This window comes from Hetaerina americana, unplaced genomic scaffold (genome assembly GCF_022747635.1).
Source record: "Hetaerina americana unplaced genomic scaffold, ioHetAmer1.1.p SCAF_205, whole genome shotgun sequence".
Taxonomy (NCBI): Eukaryota; Metazoa; Arthropoda; class Insecta; order Odonata; family Calopterygidae; genus Hetaerina; species Hetaerina americana.
Genome location: NW_027286770.1, coordinates 87,305 through 112,500, shown reverse-complemented (window position 1 = coordinate 112,500; position 25,196 = coordinate 87,305). Strand labels below are relative to the sequence as shown.

The window sequence follows — 25,196 nt, the reverse complement described above, 5'->3', positions numbered from 1 at the left end:
TGCAAATGTCAAGTTATGACACTAAGATTTAAAGGGAATATCAACAACAGATGTACCAATTTAACAAAAAAAAACAGAACTCAAATCGGAACGATGGGAGCGCCACACGGTGGTTATTCCGGGAACTTTTTGATCAAGGTAGTATATATATATATATATATATATATATATATATATATATATATATATATATATATAAATATGGGCTGAGGAGAAGACGGATGATTTGGGGGATTACGTCCACCATTAATTTCAATGTTATCTTGTCCGGAATGCTCCTAAAATACACGAATTAACTGCTCCAACCCCTCCAGTTTATTAATTCACATTCAACTATTCAAGGTAGCTATTTTCTTTGTCTGGAAAATCGCATAACCTTTGTTTTATTAATATATTGATTCTCATCCCATATATCTATCACACTGAATTTCCAATTCACTCAGCAATGTTTGCAGCCCCTCTATTGGCTGACTGACAAACTAAAGCTGGGTCATTCTATCAAGCCTAACTAATTTTAAATGAATTCCCCGCCCACTTTCATTCCTACCTCCACTTCTTCCCATAATGCCTCTCTTTAATCATTTCCTCTGCATAAAGGTTGAACAGCAACGGTGATTATTGACACCCCATGCCTTACACCTCTTCCTAACACTTCCCATCATCCAGACTCCCTGTTCCCCACTCGCACCTGAGCAGTCTGAGACATGAACAGGTTGCAGATAAGCCACCTTTCCCTGTTCCAATCTATTCCTATTTTCTTCAATATACTCATTAGTTTTTCCCAAATCACTCTATCAAACGATAATGGGCAACCCTGCCTTACACCTCTTCCTAACCCATCCAAACTCCCCGTTCCCCTCTCTCACCTAATTAGAAGTTTCATAGACACCTATACAGGTTGTTGATTGATGCCTCTATCCCTATTCAATCTATTCATAATGTTTACAGTTATTTTTAGGTAATCTACTGCTTGAGGTATGTTCCAAATGGACACAGCTCCCAAAGAAATGAGTTAATACTCTCTCCTCTCTCTCCCAGCAATGCAACGCAACCCAACATCTATACTCTACACAACAACATGCCTCCACTCTTCATAATATCCATGCATAATAGTCCTTCCCTTCATCCCGTCCAATGTACGAGGGTCATCCGGAAAGTAGTACCCGTTCGTGAAATAAAGACACAAAAGTAAATATTAACAAACATAAAAAATTTTATTTGAAAGAGGATACTTTAAACTACTTCTCAACATAATCTCCAAGCAAATTAAGGCATTTGTCATAACGTGTGACAAGTTTCTGTATTCCTGCTGCATAGTCCTTCGCCGCCAGCTCATTGAGATACGCGAGGGACCCATCTTGCACAAATTTTTGCATAATGCAGATGGTGTTTAATAATTTCATGAACAATTGTTCGAGAAACATTGGGAAAATGCTCACAGATGTCATCAATTGTGACGCGCCGATCGTTCCTCACGAATTCGTCAACTGAGCTCACCAGTTGGTCTGTAATGACAGACGGTTTCCCCGAACGCTCATCGTCGTGTGTGTTCCCCCTCCCCATGTTGAAGTTGCGACACCACCGCCGAACAGACGACTCGTCCATTACATTGTCTCCATACACCTCCTTTAATTGGCGATGAATATCACATGGGCGAACGTTTCTTGCATTGAGGAATTTAATCACTGCCCTCACTTCACAACTGGCGGCGTTCTCAATTTTTTTAAACATTGTAAACAATCACAGAAACAACACAGGCAATGCTAGCGTCACGCAACTTGGCTCAGAGAAGGCAGACAAGCCACTGAAGCTATCTGACCTCGTCCAGCGGCTACTCGCGTCGTCAGCACTTCATGCGGCACGAACGGGTACTACTTTCCGGATGACCCTCGTATCTCCCCTATCTATTCATATGTTCCCATTCCTACTCTCCCCATACTTCCTCTTTTGCCATAAACATTCCCCCGTCTATGAGACTTCAAAACCCAAATCGTCAATCAATTATTCTTTATACTTTCTCCCATCTCTTCCTTGCGAGTTCTCTCAACAATGTCATCTTATCACCTCCTCCTCTCTTTCCCTTCTCCTGTCCACTTTTCACCATCTCTCTCGATTCTCCACATACAAACACTCATCTCCGCATAAGCCTCCACTTCTGCATATACTAATCCTATCATCTAATGCTTCTTTCTTCAAATGGCCACGTTCCCATAGCCACACACAGCTACGCTCCATATCAAAGTTTTTACGAGTCTTTTCTTAATATCCTTACTCAACGTCCCTATCATCTTAACTCCCTCCTCCTTGTGAAAGCCTCTTTGCCTTGTAGCGCAATTCTTCTCCTTACGTCCCGACTACTTTGATACCGTGTTGGTCCAAAACACTTCCGAGATACGTATTAAACTGTTCTACCTGCTCTGTTTTAATTGCCCTCCTATTTTAATGTTAAGCTTAGCCTTTTTCTTTCTAGAGAATCGCATTACCTTTGTTTTATTAATATTGATTCTCATCCCATGTATCTATCGCACTGAATTTCCAATTCACTTATTGCAATGCTTGCAACCCCTCTACTGGCTGACTGACATTAACTAAAGCTTGGTCATTGTATCAAACCTAACTGATTTTGAATGAATTCCCCGCCCACTTTCATTCCTACCTCCAGTTCCTCTTCCCACAATGCCTCTCTTTAATCATTTCCTCTGCATACAGATTGAACAGCAACAGTGATAATGGACACCCCATGCCTTACACCCCTTCCTAACACTTCCTATCATCCGGACTCCCCGTTCCTAACTCGTACCTGAGCAGTCTGAGACATGTACAGGTTGCGGATTAGCCTTCTTTCCCTATTCCAATCTATTCCTATTTTCTGCGATATACTCATTAGTTTTTCCCAATTCACTCTTTCAATCGCTTTTTCGAAATCTACGAAACAGGCAAATACCTCCTGGTTGTGTTCTATATTCCTCTTTCGATTAATAATCTCATTATTACTGCAATTGCATCACATGCGTACCTCTCCCCTTCCTAAACCCATAAACTGATCATCCCGTAAGTAGTAATCATTTGCCCTACTCTCTTTATCCTTTTGTTTATGATCCTGAGAACAACTTTAGCTGCGTGGGATATCAAACTAATTGTCCTGTAGTCCTCACATGATGTAGCCTTTACCTTTTTAATAGGAATAGCAACTAACTCTGATCTCACAAAGTCTTCCGGCCAGATTCCCTCCTCATAAATACTACGGATCAGCCCATATAGCCTCTTCCTCCCACATTTTCCTAAGCATTTCAAAAGTTCCACCGGAATGTTATCCACCCCCACGGCCTTATTTAGTTTCATCTCCCTTAATGCCCTTTCTATCTCGTTGTCTAGTATGCCTGGACCTAAGCTGTCTTCCTCTACGTCATTTTCTTTTTCAATGTCTAACTTTGTTGGTCTGAGTTCTTTACTATACAGTTCTTCCACATATTCCTTCCATCTCTCTTGGATCTTTCCTGTGTCAACTATTACCTTACCCGCCTTATCTCTAACTGCTATCATTGATCTCCCTTTCTTACTTTCTGATAACGATTTAGCTTTGCTATACAGCACACCGATTTCACCCTTCCTCTGCAGACTTTCTATGTCCTCGCTCTGCATCTTCCACCATGCTTCTTTTGCTTTATTTGTTGCCCACCTCAATTTATTGTTTAACTCTTTGTACTTCCTTAACTCTGAGCTTGCATCTTCTTCCTTTTCCTTCCCCAACCTTATCTTTCTAATCATCTCGTCCATAAATCCAATAGCTTCCTCCTCCTTTTACTTATCAACAGTTCCTGTATAGATATTTTCTTGTATGGCTTTCAACACCCCTCAAGTGATTCAGTCCTCCGTTACCTAATTCGGGAAATAAGACTCTTCTCAATTCTAAGTCTTCAATTGCCAGACTCCTTCCTCATCTTACGAATGCTACGAATCTGTCCTTTTCATACCCTACCTCACGTCAAACAATACACACGACTATTGATTCAGAGAAACATACGTTCCATCCATTTTCTCCAATTGATACATTTCTCAGTTACTGGCTATTTCACACGTGTACCAACACAAAACGTGTAATGTCTTATGAAAAGTTTCGGTGATTAATTAACCCACGTACTCTCTTACAGCAATCAATTATTCTCTCCCCACGGTCATTCCTCGTACCTAAACCGCAGTCATACCAAAAACACCTTTTCTTGATCGCCATCAAGAGTAAGCTTTGGACTGCTGAGCTATCCTCATCTGCGCAAGTTTGCTTTTGCGCTTTGCGCAAGATCTGCGTGGTTAATGTTTGATGGTAATATGGCTGTGGCCAATCGTAGTCGTGCCTTGTCCCTCTTTGCGCCCTGCTGTCCGCTGGGATATTGTTGCGTGACTGTTCCCCTATTGTCTGACGCGCAACCCTTCCTCTCTCTCCCCTCCGCAGGGGCGCCGGCCCTGGGTGCAACACGCAGAAGATGGCGGACCGTCTGAGTCTCCTGAAGGGCGAGGTGTCGAAACTGGAAGAACTGGAGAATCTCCTGGACAGGCACAAGCAGGTGGGTGTGGGACAGAATCCCTAGTCTCTCGTTTATTCAACGGGTTAAATGACCCAACGGTGGGCTGACTACTAATGCACTCTACTGCTTGTAGACGGTACTGACAAAATGACCTTCGGAAGCACTCCTGGTGTGGCAAGTGGAAGTAACATTCACCTTAAAGTATAGCATTTCAAGAGTTGTTCATACGGAGTTGGCTGAAAACTAATTAGCACACATCTACATTCATTTCGTGTCCAGGGTAACAAAGGCGACGTCAGCAATTCAGTCGTCAAACTAAGGGCGAACGACGTCAGTTAACGACACACACACACAGAGAAATAAAACCTGTTGAAGCAACGCCAACTGTGCCGAGTACTCACGTTCTTGTGTTCGGCATCCAGGGCATCCCACATCGATGCCACAATTTTGGAAACCTCCCCGAAAGATGCCGTCGGGTTCTGCCCTTTTATTGCCGCCTGGGTGTCTCGGAAGAACAAGGCATACGCCGACACGGGCCTGTCAAAATGCCAAGAGAGAGGGGGTCAGACATGTGCCGCAACGGTTGCCGTACCGCAAAATCACTCAAACCGTACAATTTTTGGGGAAAAACGTGCTAATTCGATTGGACGTCTTTGTTACCTACGGTATTTAAACACCTTTTTAACATTTCGTCAATTCTCAATCGATAACGAGACCCATATTATGTAATTAGTAAATTGAAATGAAACGAAACAATTCACTTTGTAATTCCACGCACTTTATTTGAAAAGAACAAGACCCAGGTTTCGACGTTGAACGTCGGTGGTCCTCATAGAAGCACGTTGGCTATATATACCTTCCGATCGAGGGAAGGTGGGTTGGTCAGAGTGGGAGGGAGGTTGGAGGGGTCAAAAGGTTACAATCTATGGCTGGGAAGGAATGAGAATCACATCTTTTGACTTGGAAGAGTGGTAGGTTTGGAAGTAAGGAGTGGGAGGGTCACAAAACTTCTAACTTCTCCAAAGCATCAAGCTTTTCTTTTCAAAATTAATAACATTTGTCACAAATTCACTCTTGTGGTCACTTTCAAATGAGGTGCTTTGCAAAGAGGGATGTTTTATGTTCTTATTTTTTAACACATTTGGTGTTCTTTAATTCTTTCTTTAAATTTTCCGTCCTCTTTGCCCAAATAATACACTTTGAGTTACATTCCGAGCAGATTAACTCATACACTCCACTCATCTCGTCTTTGGTGAACTATGTCTTAAGTAAGTGAGAGAGATCACGTTCCTAAAGGCATGAAACACTGTAAAAAGCACATTTAATCTTTTTTCTTTAGGAAAACATTTAATTACTTTTTGAGAAATATTCCAAAGATAAGAGTATTCTCCGCCATTTGGCAGTTGGGATCTTTTAAATGCTCAGGGTTGTAAATGTGGCTTAAGGTTATTTTTGTAAGTTTATCCCTGGTAAAGTTTATTAATTAGATCTTCTGAATAACCATTGGTTTTTTTTTCAAATAAAGTGTGTGGAAATTACTTCATATCATTACAAATGTTATGCAAATTCCATTACGGCTGAGACAACAAACTTCTTTAATCTAATTTGTAAATTAAACTAAAGTTTCGTATGGTTTTTCGAGAAGGAGAAATGCTCTGTTATAAATCACATCAGGAGTTCAAAGTAAAGAAAAGCAGGATGGAACCGTTCCTGCGTATCTTACAATAATAATAATAATACATTTTATTTGTCCAGCTATCAAGTAGTTATAACCGTTACACTTGATACAAGACACGTGTCAGGGGAAAGTGAAAAAACACATAAAATGGATACAAGAGACGCATATCTGGCATCTTATTTAAGAAATTCAGCGAATAAATAAAACATTTTCAATTTTAAGAACCTGAGTAGATTGAATTTAAATTCAGCCACACTTAACTTGGGTCTCAATCTCCGCTGGGAGTGTTAATATATTAAAGTTGTAGGCGTGCGAATATATAAAAGATACGGAGCTGCTCACTCTGTCTTGTAGAATATTTGTGCATATTCCAATGTTTCACATACTCAGATAGATTTCTTTTGGTACGTACTACTACATGTAAAATATAAACACAATCACACTGGCAATACATTTTTTTAAATACACACGCAACACAATTTTTTAAACCAGGGGTCTGCAAGGGACACAAGGGTGTTTAGCAAAATCCATAAGTCGAATGGCTCTTTCTTGGACCCTAAAATAGCCAAGGCTTATCCCAGTAAAGGATACTAGAATCTACATCTACATCAATACCCTGCGAGCTACCAAAAAGGTGTGTGGCAGGGGGTGCAGAGGGGCTTCCCACCCAGAGGGCCCGGGTTCAAATCCTGGCCAGTGTTGAATATTTTTCAGAGGTATATCGATCCATACTTGAGTTGTTTTGTGGAGGGCAATTTGAGTGAGTACACTGTCCGTCAGATGGGACGTTAAGCTGCGGACCCCTTGGCGCCTTTCTTTATTAGAGTAGGCTAATGCCATCGCCGGGTTTCTCTCCACCCTTCATCCTATCCTCTCCATCCCTAATGGCACAAATGACCCCAGCTGTCGGTCGCCTACCCTAAATACTACAACTACTAGCAGGAGGAAAGGGTAAGGGGATGAGGGGGTTAGGGTTTTTCAAATGGATGGGGAAAGGTAAGGGGAACCTGCAAAAAATATACATACTTGTATAACCATGCGCAGTCCAATACCTTGTAATTAGGTTAATACTTGCTGTGTGGAGCTGACTCCTGGGGGATTTCGATTACAAGCGTTCTGGTATCTTATTGTTCTAGGAAGCAATGACCATTTTAAACCTGTCAGTCTCTCAGTCTATCGTCTCTCTAATCTTATATTAGTGATCCCTCCGCCCTATGTAATACGTTGGGGTTCGTATTAATGTCCTTGATGTCTTCGGGAAAGGACCCGTCTTCTAAGTGTATTTAATAAGTTTAATCTATATTGTAAACGCCGCTGTGTTGAGAGAATCCCAGCCTAAATATTCTAGCCAAAGTAGTTATGCTACAGCATTGGTCATAGCGATGTTTGTAGATAATCTAGCCCCTCCCAATCCGCTGAACTCAGTCCAATTCCGAATTCAAGTTTATCTCTTGAGGATCCAACATATACCGGCAGCATACAATACTCTAGGCGGGGCCTGACTCAGGGCAATAAAACATCGTTCCTTCACTTTTTCGTCACATTTACCCAGAACTCTTTTTACAAATCCCAATTTTTTAATTAGAACGACCGCATATTTCCACATATGTGCTTTCCCCAGGACAGATCGTGAGAAGTAATTGTTACGCCCCAAGTATTTAAAAGGAATCTACCCTCACGCGATATCTGTTTGTTTCACTTTGTAACTAAATAGGGAGGGAATTACACTTTTCCCAAAAATGTATTACTATGCATTTTTTCAAATTTAATTCCAATTGCCATGTATCGCACCAAGCCTGGATTGCATTTAGGTCGTTAGCTAACGTGAATCTGTCATCGCGACTTCCAATGTCCCCATATCTCACCACATCGTCAGCAAAAAGACGGAGCCTGCTATTAACCACGGTGCTGAGGTCATTTATGTAAATAAGAAACAAGAGGGGACCTATGACACTTCCCTGTGGTACAACCGACGTGACCCTGACAGCATCGGATGTACACCGTCCAGGATGACTGTTTGAACACGATTTTTTTTAAAAATTGTCTTATCCAGCATATAACACTCCCGTGTATTCCATAACTTTCCCTACTTAGCGAGTAACTTGCAATGAGGGACTTTATATCAAAATCTTTTTTAAAATCTAGAAATATTGCATCAACTGGAATATTACTTTCACCGGAATGCATTACCTCATGAACAAATAGTGCGAGTTGAGTTTCGCAGGTTCGAGCTTTACGTAACCCGTGTTGGTTATTAATCAATTAATCTTGGCTATCGAGGTACCTCATTATGGAACTAACAATGATGTGCTCAAAAATCTAAAAATGAGATGGAGGTGAGCGATATTGGCCTATAATTACTGGGGTCCTCCCGGTCTCCATTTTTAAAAATGGGTGTCAATAAAAATGGGCACGCTTTCTTCTGCTAATGATTTCTTAAATATTATATTAGGATAAGGAGCAATTTCAAGAGGACGAGTTCTTTATACACGCGAGCCGGTATCTCATCAGGTCCCGGAGATTTGTTTGGGTCGATATTTTTAAAGGAGTAACTCTATTCCGCGGGTGGAAAAGTCGATTGCATGCATTGGTTGTAGAAATGCTTTCGGGAGGTTCTCTGGTGTATTCGGGGAGCATTTGTTGAAAACGCTGTGGAAGAATTAGTTTAATATGTTGGCTTTATCTAAACTACTTGTTACTTCATCCCCTTTTCCGTTGTTCAATGAGTTTACGGTGGACTTTTTCCCCTGCACTTTCCCCTGACGTAGGACCAAAACATCTTTGGGTTATCGTCTAAATGTTCACCTAATTTTTTTCCTTTTGAATTCCGCTAGCGTCTTCCGGAATGCCTTCTTGGCAGTGGACCTAGATGCTTTGTAATCCTGTACGGTTTCGTTGATTTTATCAGGGGAGGAATCTTTAACCGCGTTTTTCATTCTGGCATGGCACTCCCTTTGCCGTCTTTGTGATTTCCGAAATTCAGAGTTTTACCAACGGGGTTCCTTATTCTCTCTTATATATTTACTAGGTATGAATCTCTGTATTGCTGAACGTGTTATCGCAAGAAAATTATTCCAGGTATCCTCGACACTCCCTAGTTTTGCTTAATTCGTCAAATCTAAGAAAGGAACAGTTTAACTCACGTTTTAGGCGCCATCATGGTCAGCTTTATTGAATAAATAAATTTTTCTCTTAGGTTTGTTTTGTCTTTTTCTACGCTTAGGGAAAATTTAGCGTTTACAGCCCTGTGATCACTGATTACATCAATAACTCCTACATTGGCCCGATTATTAAACTACAGGGTTCGTCCGGAAAATAAGTGTACTGAGCTCAGGAAAAAAAATGTATTACACTTTTACATATCTTAAGCTAATATTCCTCAAAATAGGACCCTTGTGAGTCGATACACTTGTTCCAGCGGCGTTCCCATTCCTGGAACGCTCCCGCGAAGGCATCACCGGGAACCTCTCGAAGACACGTCGTCACGGCCTCTTCTCTGCCCTCCACGAACATCTTGTGCCACCGAAAGATCATGTTTCTGGACATGGCTGACTCCCCGTAAGCCTGGTTAATCATACCGACAGTTTCGGTAGACGATTTCCCAAGCTTTACCGCAAATTTGATGGAATAACGCTGCTTCGGCATCGCGTTCCGTGACGTGGGCCGAAGCGTGGAGGTTCGCGTTAACAGAGCTCCTCACTACACCACAGCTCAGAGCCGACTGCCTTTTTCAGCGTCGCTTGCCATCATACCCCCCTCCAATCGCAGCCCGTCAGAGCGGTGCTGGCTCAGCCCAGGAAACAGTACACTTATTTTATGGACGAACCCTGTATGCTCATTGTTGTGGGATGTAAAGCTTTTTATCTGCCTTTCTAGATCTAGTATTGAGTTAACGCAGGGATGGGGTGGTCTATAATAAGCACAGACATATATTCTTTTTGCACTGGGCATTTTTACTGAGCACCAGACACTTTCTATGCAGTTATCAGGAAATAACTCAGCTCTGCTGATGGTAGAGTTTTTTACAGCGATAAACATTCCTCCTCCGGCTCTATTCTGTCTGTCGTTTCTATAAACTGTAAAGGACTTGGGAAACATATCGCTGTCTGCGATATCATCTGTTAACCAACTTTCAGTTCCTATAATGATATCTGATTCTGTTCTATGAATGACGTGGTGAAATTCCGGTATCTTATTTTTTAGACTTCGTCAGTTAACTACTACTACGGAAATTATTTCTTTGTCTAGAACCTTCTTTGCGTTCGTTGCGGTCTGCTTTCTGGTGATGTTATTTATAAGTCTTTTGGGTGTCTTAATACAGGATTGGTCCATATCCTGATGAGTGAATCTTTCTTTTGTCTCATTAGCACTGTACGTAACTCGAGAAATTTCTTTAGATAACCTAGTATTGTGAGACCCACTAATTGACCTACACTTTTATAATATCGTTATCGGGGAAATTTATCTTTTTAAATTTATCCTACGAGCCGCCCGAACCGACGCCTCAGGGGTGTAGTGGACCCCAGAGCGGTTCAAGCTCCCCCCCCCCCCCGCAGCCGCCGTGGCGTTAGGAATTAACCCCCCAGGCATACAGTAGGAGGTAACCCTCTGGTTCGTCACGTCCCTATCCGACCTCTCCCGCAATGGGGCCACCAACCACCACACATGCTTGTAGACTATACAAACAAAATTGCATTCATAAGCACTCTTGTTGTGGCATGTGGAAGTAACATTCACCTTAAAGTAAAGCACTTGAAGAGTTATTTATATGGGGTAGGCTGAAAACCAGTGCACATGCCAGTGCTTGTAGAAGGCAAACAAAATTGCATTCAAAAGCACTCCTGGTCTGGGCACGTGGAAGTAACATTAATCCATAAGGGAAAGAAAAAATCGCAAAAGGCATTTGCAAGATTGCATAATGGAATAATGAGGGAGGGTTTTGGATTTGTTCTCTGTCTGTGAGAGGCCGTGGTAGACCCATTGTGAGCATAGATTTATCACGGAGGTATTATCCCAATAGTATAAAACTCGCTTAAATGTAAACATTTATAGCACAGAACACTAGAACACGTCTCAAATACTTCATCCACTTCTACGAAATACTACACTGGATGAATTATGTAATGACCTCAGACCTGGGCATGCATGTTGAGGGGGAGGAATGTTACTTCCACATGTCCAGGCCAGGAGTTTCTCTAATAGTCATTTTGTTTGCGTAGTCTACAAGCACCTGTGCAATAGTTTTCAGCCTACCCAGTGTAAATAAATATAAACCTTGTGAAGTGCTCCGCTATGAAGGGGAATGTTACTTCCACATGCCACCAGGCGTGTCGCGTGGAAGTAGCCACGTGGAAGTAACATTCCCCCTCTTCACTTTTTGGAGATCATTTTGTATGTGTGGTCCACAAGCATGTGATTGCATTAGTTTTCAGCCTACCCAGTATAAATGACCTATTAAGGTGCTCCCCAATAATGGGAATGTTACTTCCACGTGCCAGAGACCAGGAATGCCTATGAAGGTCATTTTGTTTGTATTGTCTACAAGCATGTGATTGCATTAGTTTTCATCCTACCCAGTGTAAATGACCATTTGAAATGCTCCCCTATAAGGGGAATGTTACTTCCACGTGCCAATAGGCATGCCGCGTGGAAGTAACATTCCCCATCTTCACTTTTTGGAGTTCATTTTGTTTGTGTGGTCTACAAGCATGTGATCGCATTAGTTTTCAGCCTACCCAGTGTAAATGACCTTTTGAAGTGGTCTGCTATGAAGGGGAATGTTACTTCCACATGCCACCAGGCGTGTTGCGTGGAAGTAGGCATGTGGAAGTAACATTCCCTCTCTTCACTTTTTGGATATCATTTGGAGATCAACGTAGTTTCATAACTTTTGTGCGTTGAATTCATTCCAGTCGACGTGTGCTCTTTGATTGGGAGGACTGAAAGCATCGTTGATATGAATTGGTGGCCCAATCAGCGCAATGTCATTCCTTTTTGTCGACCAAAGAAAATATTCCCGAATAAAATAATGTCCAACATCACGAACGATTTAAATTTTTATTAAAATGAGAGACGAAGTGACCTGTTTTTTGAAAGTGCTCATGAAGTGGAGAAGTGGAATGGATTGTAGTAAATGCACCTATCTGTCTTATGTACTGTGCGTTTAATCATGGGTACTCTCATTTATTTTATAAATAGACAAATATGTGTCCTAATAATGCCCAAATTAATTGTATCATACCATGTCCATTAAGTACACAAACTGAAGCCGTGAGGACTTGCATATTTTGCCCTAAATTTAGAGTCTCTACATGTTTGATTTTGTATTCCTTCCTTATTTCATAGTACTCTCTCCATTCGTACACCTTATTCTTCTTAGATACTCCATCTTCTTGTCCTTATTTTCGTTCTCTGTTGGGGGAATTGGGACTGGTGCGGTGGCTATCGTACAGGCTTCCCTCCCAGGGGGCTTGGGTTTAAATCCCGGAAGTTTTGAGTATTTTTCAGTGGTATCCCTGCTTGAGGTGCTTTGTGGAGGGCACTTTGAGTGAGTACTCCGTCCGTTGGATGGGACATTAAACTGATTAGACTCCTTGGCGCCTTTCGTTATTAAGAGTAGGCTAATCCGGACGCTGGGTTTCTCTCCCCACCCTTCATCCTTTCCTGTCCTTCATCCTTTCCTGTCCTTCATCCTTTCCTGTCCTTCATCCCCTATGGAGCAAATGACCTCAGCTGAACAGATCCTGCCACCCAACACTGATATTGTACTTTACACGGACAATACATCGGTTACGTTCTCATTTCTTAAGGGGGAAAGGCCTTGTTTTCGCCAACCCGGAATTTGTTTATGTATGTGAATATAATAAAGGAAATCTGTAGTATCTATGAGGAAGGAATCTGGCCGGAAGACTTTGTGAGATCAGTTTTAGTTCCTATATTCCAATAAAAAGGTAAATGCTACATCATGTGAGGACTACAGGACAATTAGTTTGATATCCCACGCAGCTAAAGTTGTTCTCAGGATCATAAACAAAAGGATAGAGAAAGTAGGGCAAATGATTAATACTTAGGCGATGATCAGTTTATGGGTTCAGGAAGGGGAGAGGTACGCATGTGATGCCATTGCAGTAATGAGATCACTAAATGAAAGAGGAATATATAGAACACAACCAGGAGGTATTTGCCTGTTCCGTAGATTTCGAAAAAGCGTTTGATAGAGTGAATTGGGAAAAACTAATGAGTATATTGCAGAAAATAGGAATAGATTGGAATAGGGAAAGGTGGCTAATCCGCAACCTGTACATGTCTCAGACTGCTCAGGTGCGAGTGGGAAACGGGGAGTCAGGATGGGCAGTGTTAGGAAGAGGTGTAAGGCATGGGGTGTCCATTATCACCGTGGCTGTTTAACCTGTATGCAGAGGAAATGATTAAAGAGAGGCATTATGGGAAGAACTGGAGGTAGGAATGAAAGTGGGTGGGGAATTCATTTAAAATCAGTTAGGTTTGATAGAATGACCAAGCTTTAGTTTGTCAGTCAGTCAAGGGGCTGCAAGCATTGAAATGAGTGAATTGGAAATTCAGTGCGACAGGTATGGGATGAGAATCAATATTAATAAAACAAAGGTTATTCGATTTTCTAGAAATAAAACTTAACATTAAAATAGGAGGGCAAAAACTATTACAGCAGGTAGAAAAGTTTACGTATCTCGGTAGTGTTTTGGACCAACACGGTCAAAGTAGTAGGGACGTAAGGAGAAGAATTGCATTATTAGGCAAAGAGGCTTTCAGACAAGGAGGAGGGAGTTGATGACGGGGACGTTGAGTAAGGATATTAAGAAAAGACTCGTTAGAAGACTTCGATATGGAGCGTAGTTATGTGTGTGGCTATGGAAACGTGGTCATTGAAGCAGGAGGATAGACGTAGACTGGAGGCTATTGTAGAAATGTGGGTGTGTGGAGAAAAATGGAGAAGGTGAAATTGACCGAAAGAAGGAAAACAAAGGAGGAAGTACTTGGTATGGTGGGCGAAGAGAGGGGTTTGTTGAGAGATATTACTAAGGAGGCAGGAAAAGTGGCTGAAGGGGGAATTGAGAGGCAATAGTGAGATGTTGAAGACTATGATAGAGGGGAGAATGTTAGACAGAAGAGAGGAAAGGGAAGGAACAGGATAGGGATGTTGGACGGGATGAAGGGAGGAGGGAAGTACTCAGAGCTGAAGAGGGACCTGATTTAGAGTAGGATGTTGTGTTTTGCTGGGGGTCACATTATTTAATTAGTAATTACGTCCATCCAAAAACCTACCTTGACCGGTAGATTACCTAATAATAATAATAAAGGAAATGTCCCTCGAAACTTGACCTCTCCACTGCTGACAATCCGGCCGTCTCGGACTGTCCTTCCTACCTATGCCAGATCGGCTGCTGGCGGACGAATGGTTATATTGGAGGGATGAGGCCTGAGACAGCAGTCTTCCGAGAGAATCGAAAGTAAAGGTTTTGCCGGCAGGCCTCTCCGAGAGTTGGTATATTCCGAAGACAACCAGTGAACTAGGTAATGGTAATGACTGACTTGGTTCCTTCTGCAAACAGGGTTCTGATTGATGCATTTTGGTCAGGTAGGGCAGGAGGGAAGAAAGTCACTTCTATGTTTTCGCCTGCCTCATGGATCTGGAAGGTTGGCTTGTTATCTTGCTCCAAGGGGGGTGCTGGGGACGTGGCCGTCAGTTGTAGATGTTCCAGGATTAGCCATTGTGAAATTTCGGGTGTTACCCCAGTTGGTCTTAAAAATGTACGTTGCCGCTGTCGGCTTTGCGAGGGAGCTGTTGGTCGCCTCCCCCTAAATACTACTACTGATTCACTGTTTAATATATAGAGCACCCTCCTTGGAAGTTTTCCTCTTTTTAAGGCAGCAGATGAGGCTCTTTTTACGTTTCTATCGTAGTTTCTATGCTGTAATGCTGTGTCTTCCACATTATCTTGTGCCAAAGTGATATACAATGTCTGCAATTAACATATTTTATTGCATTTCATCGGGAATATAGGTTAAAAAGTCCCTAAGGGGGCAAGATCTATTATAAGAATATAAACGTATCTCAGGATGTGTTTTTGGACCAACACAGTGAAAGTAGTAGGGACGTAAGGAGAAGAGTTACGCATTAAGCAAAGGGGCTTTCATACACGAGGAGGAGGGAGTTAAGATGAGAGGGACATTGAGTAAGGATGTTAAGAAAAGACTCGTAAAAACTTTGATATGGAGTGCAGCTATGTACAGTGCAGAAACGTGGTAATTGAAGCAGGAGGATAGACGTAGACTGGAGGCTATTGTAGATATGTGGGTGTGGAGAAGAATTGAGAAGGTGAAATGGACCGAAAGAAGGAAAACAAATGAGGAAGTACTTGGTATGGTGAGGGGCGAAGAGAGGGGTTTGTTGGAAGATATTACTAAGGAGGAGGCAGATGTTAGAATGGATGAATGGGGTATTGATTGGATATATATAGTGGAACATTGAAGAAGACTGTAATAGAGGGGAGAATGTTGGGCAAACGAGGAAAGGGCAGGAATACGGGATAGGGATGTTGGACGGGAGGAAGAAAGTACTCAGAGATGAAGAGGGGTCTAATGTAGAGTAGGATGATGGATTTTGTGTTTTGTTAGGAGTCAGAAAATGTTTGTTTGGTAGTTGTGTCCATCCAAGAACCTACCTTAACCGGTAGATTACCTTAAAAAAAAAAATGAGGATGGATGATGAATAGGATCAAAGTCGATTGAATTCTTAAATGCCAGAAACCGGCTTCAACAGGTGTATAGCGTAAGGGCATAAGTTTTTCTCTGGAAGTAATCATTTTCAGAAGGCTGGGAACGCTTTAAAAATGTACTCCTCTCGGGGAGACTGTAATATATTGGAATTTCAGATGAAATATGTATTATTTGTAAAGTTATGATAGTATTTAAAAAATTAATGGGTCTTTGGAAACTATAAGATATCAGATTATTAGATCTAATTGATATTTTTAATGAGTAAAAGTATTAGAAAAACATAATTTATCAAAATTTCAGGTCGAATAAGAATTGTAATAAGTATTTAAATGCCTTCCTGTAGGTGTACGAATGAATGTGATATCATAGTTTGAGATTCAATAGACAGGTCTCTGATGTATTAATTTATTTAAGTGTAGAGAACCATGATTTACTGTCATAATTGATCTAATCAACACATCTCTGCCATGGTGTTGAGAGCGTGTCTGCTCTAGTCAACCGTTATCCTTTGTTCTTTGGGAAATTGCTTAGGGGCTTTGGGAAATCATTTCTTCCCTTTTCAACCTGCCATGTCCCCCATCTGTCTTGTCGTCAACAGTGGGCCCTGCAGAGCATTGAGAATGTGACGGACGAAGTGACCAACCATCCCCTTGCGTACGTCACTCACGAAGATCTCATGGGCCTCTTCCCAGACAAGACACTCCTCTCGGTGCAGGCGCCAAAAGGCACCAACCTGACGGTGCCGACGGCAGCAATGCAGCACGGCAAGGCTGGCTCCAACGGGAAGGCCGACAACAGCAGTAATGGAAAGGTGAGTGCGGGGCAGGGGGTGCGTGTCCATTGTATAATTACATGCCTGTGTGCATGAATATATATATACATATATATATATATATATGTATATATGTATATATATATATGTATATATATACTACCTTGATCAAAAAGTTCCCGGAATAACCACCGTGTGGCGCTCCCATCGTTCCGATTTGAGTTCTGTTTTTTTTGTTAAATTGGTACATCTGTTGTTGATATTCCCTTTAAATCTTAGTGTCATAACTTGACATTTGCAAAAGTTACGGTCGGTTTTCGGTATGTCCATCAGTGCTTCCTGCGATTTTTCCATTACTTCCTCTCGGCTGCTAAAACGCGTTCCCCGTAATGGTTTTTTAACTCGATTGAACAGAAAGAAGTCACAGGGAGCCAAATCAGGTGAATTCGGTGGCTGTTGGATGGTATTTGTTGCATTTTTCGTCAAAAAATTACGAATAATGATAGCACTGTGCGACGGTGCGTTATCATGGTGCAAAATCCACGAGTTTTCTGCCCACATTTCTGGTCTCTTTCGGCGAATTGCTTCACGCAAACGTCTCATAACGCCCAAATAATACTCTTTGTTTACTGTCTGGCCTTCTGGAAAAAATTCATGATGCACTACACCGTTGTAATCCATGAAAACCGTCAGCATTGCCTTCTTTTTTGACTGAAAACGACGTGGTTTTTTTGGTCTCGGCTCATTTGGTGAACGCCATTCACTTGCCTGATGTCTGGATTGCGTGTCGTACTCATAAACCCACGTCTCGTCTCCAGTAATGATCCTTTTGATGAATGTGGGATCGGATTCAGCCTCGCAAATCATGTCTTTTGCGACGTCAACACGGTCTCTTTTTTGCATGAAATTGAGGTCTTTTGGAACCAACTTTGCTGCTACACGACGGAAACCCAAATCATTAACCACAATGTCTTGGGCGGATCCATAGGCAATGTTCAAGTCCTCCGCTATTTCTCTGATGGTTAATTTGCGGTTATTGACCAACATTTCTTTTACTTTATCAATTTTTTCACCAAATTTCGATGTCGATGGTCTGCCACTGCGTTCATCATCTTCGATTGACTCACGACCACTTCTGAACCGCTCGTGCCACTGGTAAACGACCGTTTTTTTTAGAGAATCGTTGCCGAAACACTTTTCCAACATTTCCAACGTCCGTGCGCCACTAAATCCGTTTTTTACGCAAAATTTAATACAAGTTCGTTGTTGCAAATTTAAATCCATTTCTGAAATTGTAAAAAATCGCCAACACACACAGAGATAGATGTACTCTTGGCTACATAACTTTTGCAAATGTCAAGTTATGACACTAAGATTTAAAGGGAATATCAACAACAGATGTACCAATTTAACAAAAAAAACAGAACTCAAATTGGAACGATGGGAGCGCCACACGGTGGTTATTCCGGGAACTTTTTGATCAAGGTAGTATATATATACATATATATATACATATATATATACACATATATATATGCATATATATATATGCATATATATATGCATATATATATATATGCATATATATATATATGCATATATATATAAGCATATATATATATATATATACATATATATATATATATATATATATATATATATATATATATATATATATATATATATATATATATATATATATATATATATATATATATATATATATACACATATACATATATATACATATATATACATATACATATATATATATATATGTATACAGGGTTCGTCCGGAAAATAATTGTACTGAGCTCAGGAAAAAATATTTATTACACTTTTACATATCTTAAGCTAATATTCCTCAAAATAGGACCCTTGTGTGTCGATACACTTGTTCCAGCGGCGTTCCCATTCCTGGAACGCTCCCGCGAAGGCATCATCGGGAACCTCTCGAAGACTCGTCGTCGACCTCTTCTCTGCCCTCCACGAACATCTTGTGCCACCGAAAGATCATGTTTCTGGACATGGCTGACTCCCCGTAAGCCTGGTTAATCATACCGACAGTTTCGGTAGACGATTTCCCAAGCTTTACCGCAAATTTGATGGAATAACGCTGCTTCGGCATCGCGTTCCGTGACGTGGGTCGAGCGTGGAGGTTCGCGTTAACAGAGCTCCTCACTACACCACAGCTCAGAGCCGACTGCCTTTTTCAGCGTCGCTTGCCAACATACCCCCCTCCAATCGCAGCCCGTCGGAGCGGTGCTGGGCGCGCCTGGAGCGGCGGGAAAAAATCAGTACACTTATTTTCCGGACGAACCCTGTATATATAGGGTGTGGGTAGCGGTAATCCTTTGGGGTAGAGTGTTGAACTTCTTACTAGAGAGGTCCTGGGTTTGATTCCCCGCCTATAAGCCTCTCTGGGCAGATCCACCCAAGCTGTCATTATTATTCGGATAGTAATATATGTGTCTTCCTGGTGTTATGACCTTAACCAGCTCAGTGTACTGTTAAGGATATGGTATTGGCACCCCTAATTAATGCCACCCTGCTTCTAATGTGTGAATTTCACACATTACCATAATTAGGGCTTATATTAATGGGTGAACTGTACCAAACCGACCTAATTAATAAAGTGGTTGCATAAAACCCCTGCAGAGCTCAGTTTAAATTACGTTGCCTTGATTCCTCAAGTGGTTAGGGGCCTAATGGCAATTCTAAATGATCCGTAAGGTGTTTTTAAGTCCAAGTCAAGGAAATATTAATTCTCACTTGTGATCTGCTCGCAATTTCGCTTTGCTTCACAATCCACAAAGTGACACTGGATGACCGTAGACTGAAAGTACACGGACTAGCAGACATGGTAGGCATTTCAAAAAGTGCGGAACATCGCATATAAACTCAAAATTATGGACATGAGAAAGCTGTATTGCAAGATGGGTTTGATTGCTGTTTGCTCACACTCGAGCAAAACCAGTGTCGTGTAGATGTTTCAATTTAGAGTGTTTAGCTAAGTTCCACAGCCAACAAAACAGTATTTTTATGCCGTTTCATAACTGTGGATGAAATATGAGTCCATTACTTCACACCCGAGATGAAAGAACAATCGAAAACAATGGATTCCAAAGGGAGAACTGACTCCAAAGAAGGCGAAGACCGTTTAATCTGCTGGCCAGGTCATGGCATTGGTTTATATGGATGTACGTGGGATAATTTTCATTGAATACCATCTTGAAAAAGGATAAACTATCCCTTGCGAGTATTATGCCAACTTATTGCAATGTTTTAAGCAAAGAAATCAAGAGGCGAAAGCGTCCGCATTTGGCTATAGAAGAAAGTGTTCGTTCCATCAAGACAATGCAATAGCTCACACATCCATTATATTGCAAATGGCCAAAATTCATGAATTTAAGTTTAAAATTGCTCGTACCTCATGCTAACCCTATTCACCAGATTCAGCCCCCTACGCGTTATTTTCTGCATTTGCAAACTTGAAAAAAATGGCTCAGATGGTCAAAGCATTCCAAACCATTGAGGAAGTTATGTCGTGTGGCAGTCAATGGCTATTTTGAGAAGCTAGACAGTTCTTATTATATAGAAAAGGGTATAGAACTAATTGATAATCGCTGGGAAAAGTGTTCTATAGAGCTGAGATGGAGATTATGTTGATGAATAAATACATTTTTGGGCACAAAATAGTTGGGTTTGGTACTTCAGGGAACGTCCTCCTATATGTATATATTCTGCTTTGACCGAACCCATACCACACGGTTTCCTGTTGAATAAATGATGGTATGATACTCTTAAAATGTTCTTTCAATCATACTGTAATAATCCACAGTTTGTTTCATTATTTATGAATTTATCTATTACTTAATTATCCATATGAACATGTTTTTGTCTTTATTCGCTAGTCTTACACACAGATCAATGTACGCAAACGGCTGAAATTCCTCAAAATTCAGTACACTTGTCCATCAACGCACACCCGTCTTCTGTTGCGGATAGACACGGTATTAGTTCCGTTTGAGAGTGGAGTGTTTTTGACTGCCGACCAAAAGGACATTGGTTCGACTCTCTCAAGTCGATAAACTCTATGGTTGTTATTCGTCTGCTGTCGTCTCAGTTTTATTGTTTATCTGATGCGCAAATCTTTCTTCCTTTCCCTACAATCCACGCAAATGCAGGTTTCGCGCAAGAAGTTCCAGATGCACCTCCAGTCGATGCTTGGACCGATTCACGTGTTGCTGGTGAACAGTGAGTTTACACGCCAGGCGGAAGAGGCCGTGGTCGTCATGGAGAAGGCGGTGGAGGCTGTGCCGGACTGTACCAAAGTGGAGGATGTCTCGAAAGAGGTTGGTTGGCCTTGGTTTAGTTTTGCGGGTGGATATAGTCGAGAATGTCTCGGCCAAATGACCTTTTCACCTGGTTCACATTGACTGCTACGGACATTCCTGACATAGTTGATGTAATTTTGGCATAGTTTATTTGTTTATTTATAAAAGTAGCTTCTGCTCATGTAGTGAAATGAGTATTTGTCGTTGTAGTTACCTGGAAATTCGTCCTAGCTATAATATGTATTCGTAATGTTTGCATTGAAACACTCTTGTCTCTCCCTAATTATTTGGAAGGGGTGGAAAGGTTTGATTTATGTCCCGGCATAGTGTTTGGTTTCCCACTTTTAAGCATTGTTTAATGTTAATTGAGTACGTCCACACATTTCAAACAGTGTCTTGAGTTAAGCAAGGACACGTTGATTCTCTTGGCGGACAACAGTTTCGTGTTTAAATATTAGTTTAGTTATATTGGTTTAGTCCGCAGGTCGAGAATGTCTCAGCGGGGCTGGATATTCCTTTTAGAATGGACCTGCTTGAAGTCTCCCACCACGAGAAATTACCACCCAAGAGTTTCGGTCTAACGTAATGAGTTCAGCTGTTTTAAGTCCCTCGGAATATAGTTTTTAAGCGGTTGGGCTGTGGAGGTTGCGCTTTGGTATAATGATTTCGACGTAAGATATATATTGAGAGTGTTTTTGGGTCAACAGACGTTATGTTCTATTGTTTCAGGCATTTCACTTGGTGGAAGTATTTAATATCCATACCTAAAAGAAAGACCTGTACTTTTCCACGACTTTCATTATACGGTACAACGAGTTTCTTGTGGCTTGCGGCATCATCAGGTACAATTTAGCTAAACAGACAGTGCCAGAATATATAAACCCTCAGGACAGAGTGAGGGCAGGGAGGGGACGGAAGGGCCCGAGGGGGACTGGGGGCTCTCAGGTGCGTAGAAGGGTCATTTTGACCATTCCCAGGCTACTTTCTCGGAGAGGAGTGGGAAGGAGGGGTATGGGAACAATTGCCCATTACACAATGTGATGTGGAGGGGGACACTGTATATATCACTGGGCAAAAGACGATACGTGTTGAAGACAGACAGAATAAATAATAAAGCCAAGAAGACACTACGATAGAGAAGTAATTGAAAAAAGCCCTGAAACTGTGAAAAATGTTGGGGGCTGGGGGCTCTCGGGGGTGTTGATAGGTTGTTTTGACCATTTCCAGGCTAGTTTCTCGGAGAGGAGTTGGGAAGGAGGGGTATGGGAACAATTGCTCATTACAAAGTGTCGTGTTGGGGTTTACCTTAAGTGCCTTCTAATCTCTAATTGCTTGAGAGCATCCATTTTTAATCCTTTTGGGAGTGTGTGTAATATCTCTGGGACAAAGTCACTGCTGTGGTCGAATTCTAGTAAATGCTTGGCGAAGAGAGAGAGTTGTTATTCTGATTTTTGTGACACCTAGCGTGATCCTTGACTCGTAACTTGGTATTCCTGCCGGTCTGACCGACATGAACACTGTTGCAATCCTTTGCATTTCAGTTTATAAATGCCTGATTTGAGAAGGCTATCCTGGGTGTCTTTTCCATTGGCTAGAAGTTTGGAGAGGGTTATGGGTTGGGTAGAAGGCTGCTTTGAGTGAGGTGGGTTGGAAATCCTATATGAAAGATCTCCCAGAAACGGGATTGAGCACCACTTAAAATCTTTAGATACTGCGGGCTGAGATACGAAAATGCTGTTTATGGCCATTGCTTTCTGTTTTTTCCGTAGTTTGGGCTTGAAACCATTGTTGGTAGCTATATTAGTGATATTCACGAGTTCAATTTTGATGCGTTGTACCATATAATAAAATCTGTGGAAAAGTACGAGTCTTTCTTTTTAGTATGGAGATGTTATGTTGTTTTTTAACCCGATGTGGGCAAGTTTGCCTCTTAGGATTTGTATCTAGGATACCACCGCGTCATATTGTTCAAGGGGACATTATTATATCTCATTCCAACACCTTATCCCTGTTAAATGTGAGTTACAAGCCAGGACTGTCTGTTTTGGTTAAATTTTGTAAGTTTTCACTTAGATTTATTATATGAAGCCTAATATGAATGTGTTTAAGCTGTTTATAAACGAAAATATTGAAATTCGTTTTGGAAAGTTTGTCATAAATACTATTTTTAACATGTATAATTTTGTGATAATTAGTTTCGTCTGCAATTTCTCAACTCACGCAAACAGTTCAAAGACCTTGTCATTATTTTTTAGAGTTATTACATTAAATATATATACCGTAATATGTACAGCAGTTACTTCCGGACGAATGAACCTTTATTGTTCCAAAGCAAATGTATTGAATAAAGATGGGAATTGAAATGAAAATCCTTCTACATTCATACAAGTCGGAGTGGTATCTGTCAAGGGAGTAACATCACTCTAATGTAATTACAACCCCCCCCTTGCATCAGCTGTCCAATGACCTCCTCAAATCTTGATATCCTGAATCAATCAACTTTGAATGTTTTACAGACCAGGCGTTGAGGAATTGCGTATAATATGTTGAGGCGTCCAAGTTCGTATTGGAGGGAAGATAAGGTTTATTTACCGAAAGAGGAAATACTCTCGGGAGGGGAGGAATGTTTCGTCGACCTGGCGAACTCTTCCTTTGAAATTTGGCTTTTTCTTCGTTGAATTCGACGAAAGGTTAAGACGACCACTGACATATATATTATCCGGCATCAGCGGCATGGTTGACCAATTATTTCATTATTTATTTCGATGTATATTTTATGAAAAGAGACGGTGATTGGGATGATAGCTTCTATTTGGTCAACCCTTTTGGAATTGTGTTCGCCCTGGAAGCATGGGGGGGTTGTACTGTTTAAGGGTTACGTTATTACTTAGCGTGAAGTAATGATAGGTAAAATTAAGCTTGTCTTTCGACAGAGTTATTCGGAAACTGGTCAAATTTTCATTTGCTGTTGCTAATAGTGAAACCTACGTGAAGGAATTCGTTGAATCTGGTGTAATGCCATCGTTGCCTGTGGATGTAGCGAGGTAGAACAAATAAAGCCGATGTTCGCTATGTATCGTATATTGGATTCCGCGGTCCATACCACCGTTAAGCGGAATATTTCCCAGACTTAGTTTTGGTATCCCGGATCTCCAAATAGTATTAAAACGTCTTTGTCAGGTCAAAAAGGATGTGATACTCTTGGAAGATTGTTTGCGGCTATTATTCTATGAAATAAACCATCGAACAGAGAACTAATTACAGTTTAATGCATTTTAAACTTGTCTCACTTTGCGCATGAGATAACTATTGAAATCGCGCACCAATTAGGAAGAAGGATCAAACAAGGGAGATGTAATCGCACATTATGCCTTGCGCATGGTTGCGTCTGGGAGAGTGGTGGTCTATTGGACGCAACAAGGCCTTTTCCCATGCCTTGCTTTGTGCTCTGGCCTCTTTGTCCCTTGCGTGTGAATTGTAGGGTTCAGACCCCTACAATCCACGCAAAGAGACAAAGACTCTTTGCGCTCTCCCCACATCAACGCCCTCCTGGTGGTTTCTGAGCGCATGTGGGTCTGCATCCCCTTTGGCGCCTCGTTCCCCACCACACACACACATGCAAACACTAGTAAATGGTGCTCTGTGGTGCTTGTGCACCAATCACCACTATGATAGACCGTGTGGGTGGATATATATACGTTATGGTATCTGGTTTCGTGACTCTTTCAGAGGGGATTCTTTGGCACCATGCCGTCGTTTGGCATCCAAAACCCATGCTCTTGTACCGTTTGAACCGCGAATGTTGTCCACACTCTCGGAAACTCCCTCGGTGCCTTTGTACACACCCACACACACACGTCTTGAGTGGAGGTCTCTGATTTCAAAGAATATGTTTGTTCCTATCCAATAATTCCGAGTTAATCTCAGTGTTAATGGCGCATAGCGAATTGATAAATGTATCCCTCTGTTGTCGTCGTTGGTTACAGCATTGCGCTGTTTGTCATTGAATGATCCAATGGGAGATGTAATTCTACATTGGAAATTATATCCAAATGGCAGGTTTGTTTAGATAGTACGTGGGCGATTTTAAAAGTAATCTCTCCTACTTTTATTTTTAATGAAAAAACCAA

At 41.4% G+C, this 25,196-nt stretch overlaps 1 protein-coding gene across 1 annotated transcript in view; it reads left to right on the top strand.

Annotated features, from left to right (window-relative positions):
* The window catches only part of LOC139688599 (transcription factor E2F5-like), a 43,564-nt gene that overhangs the window by 4,336 nt on the left and 14,032 nt on the right, over nucleotides 1-25,196 (top strand). Inside the window, exons 3-5 of the mRNA XM_071586145.1 lie at nucleotides 4,451-4,562; nucleotides 16,556-16,768; nucleotides 20,917-21,084. Coding sequence (XP_071442246.1) covers nucleotides 4,451-4,562; nucleotides 16,556-16,768; nucleotides 20,917-21,084 — 493 coding nt within the window. The remainder of the gene's footprint in view (nucleotides 1-4,450; nucleotides 4,563-16,555; nucleotides 16,769-20,916; nucleotides 21,085-25,196) is intronic.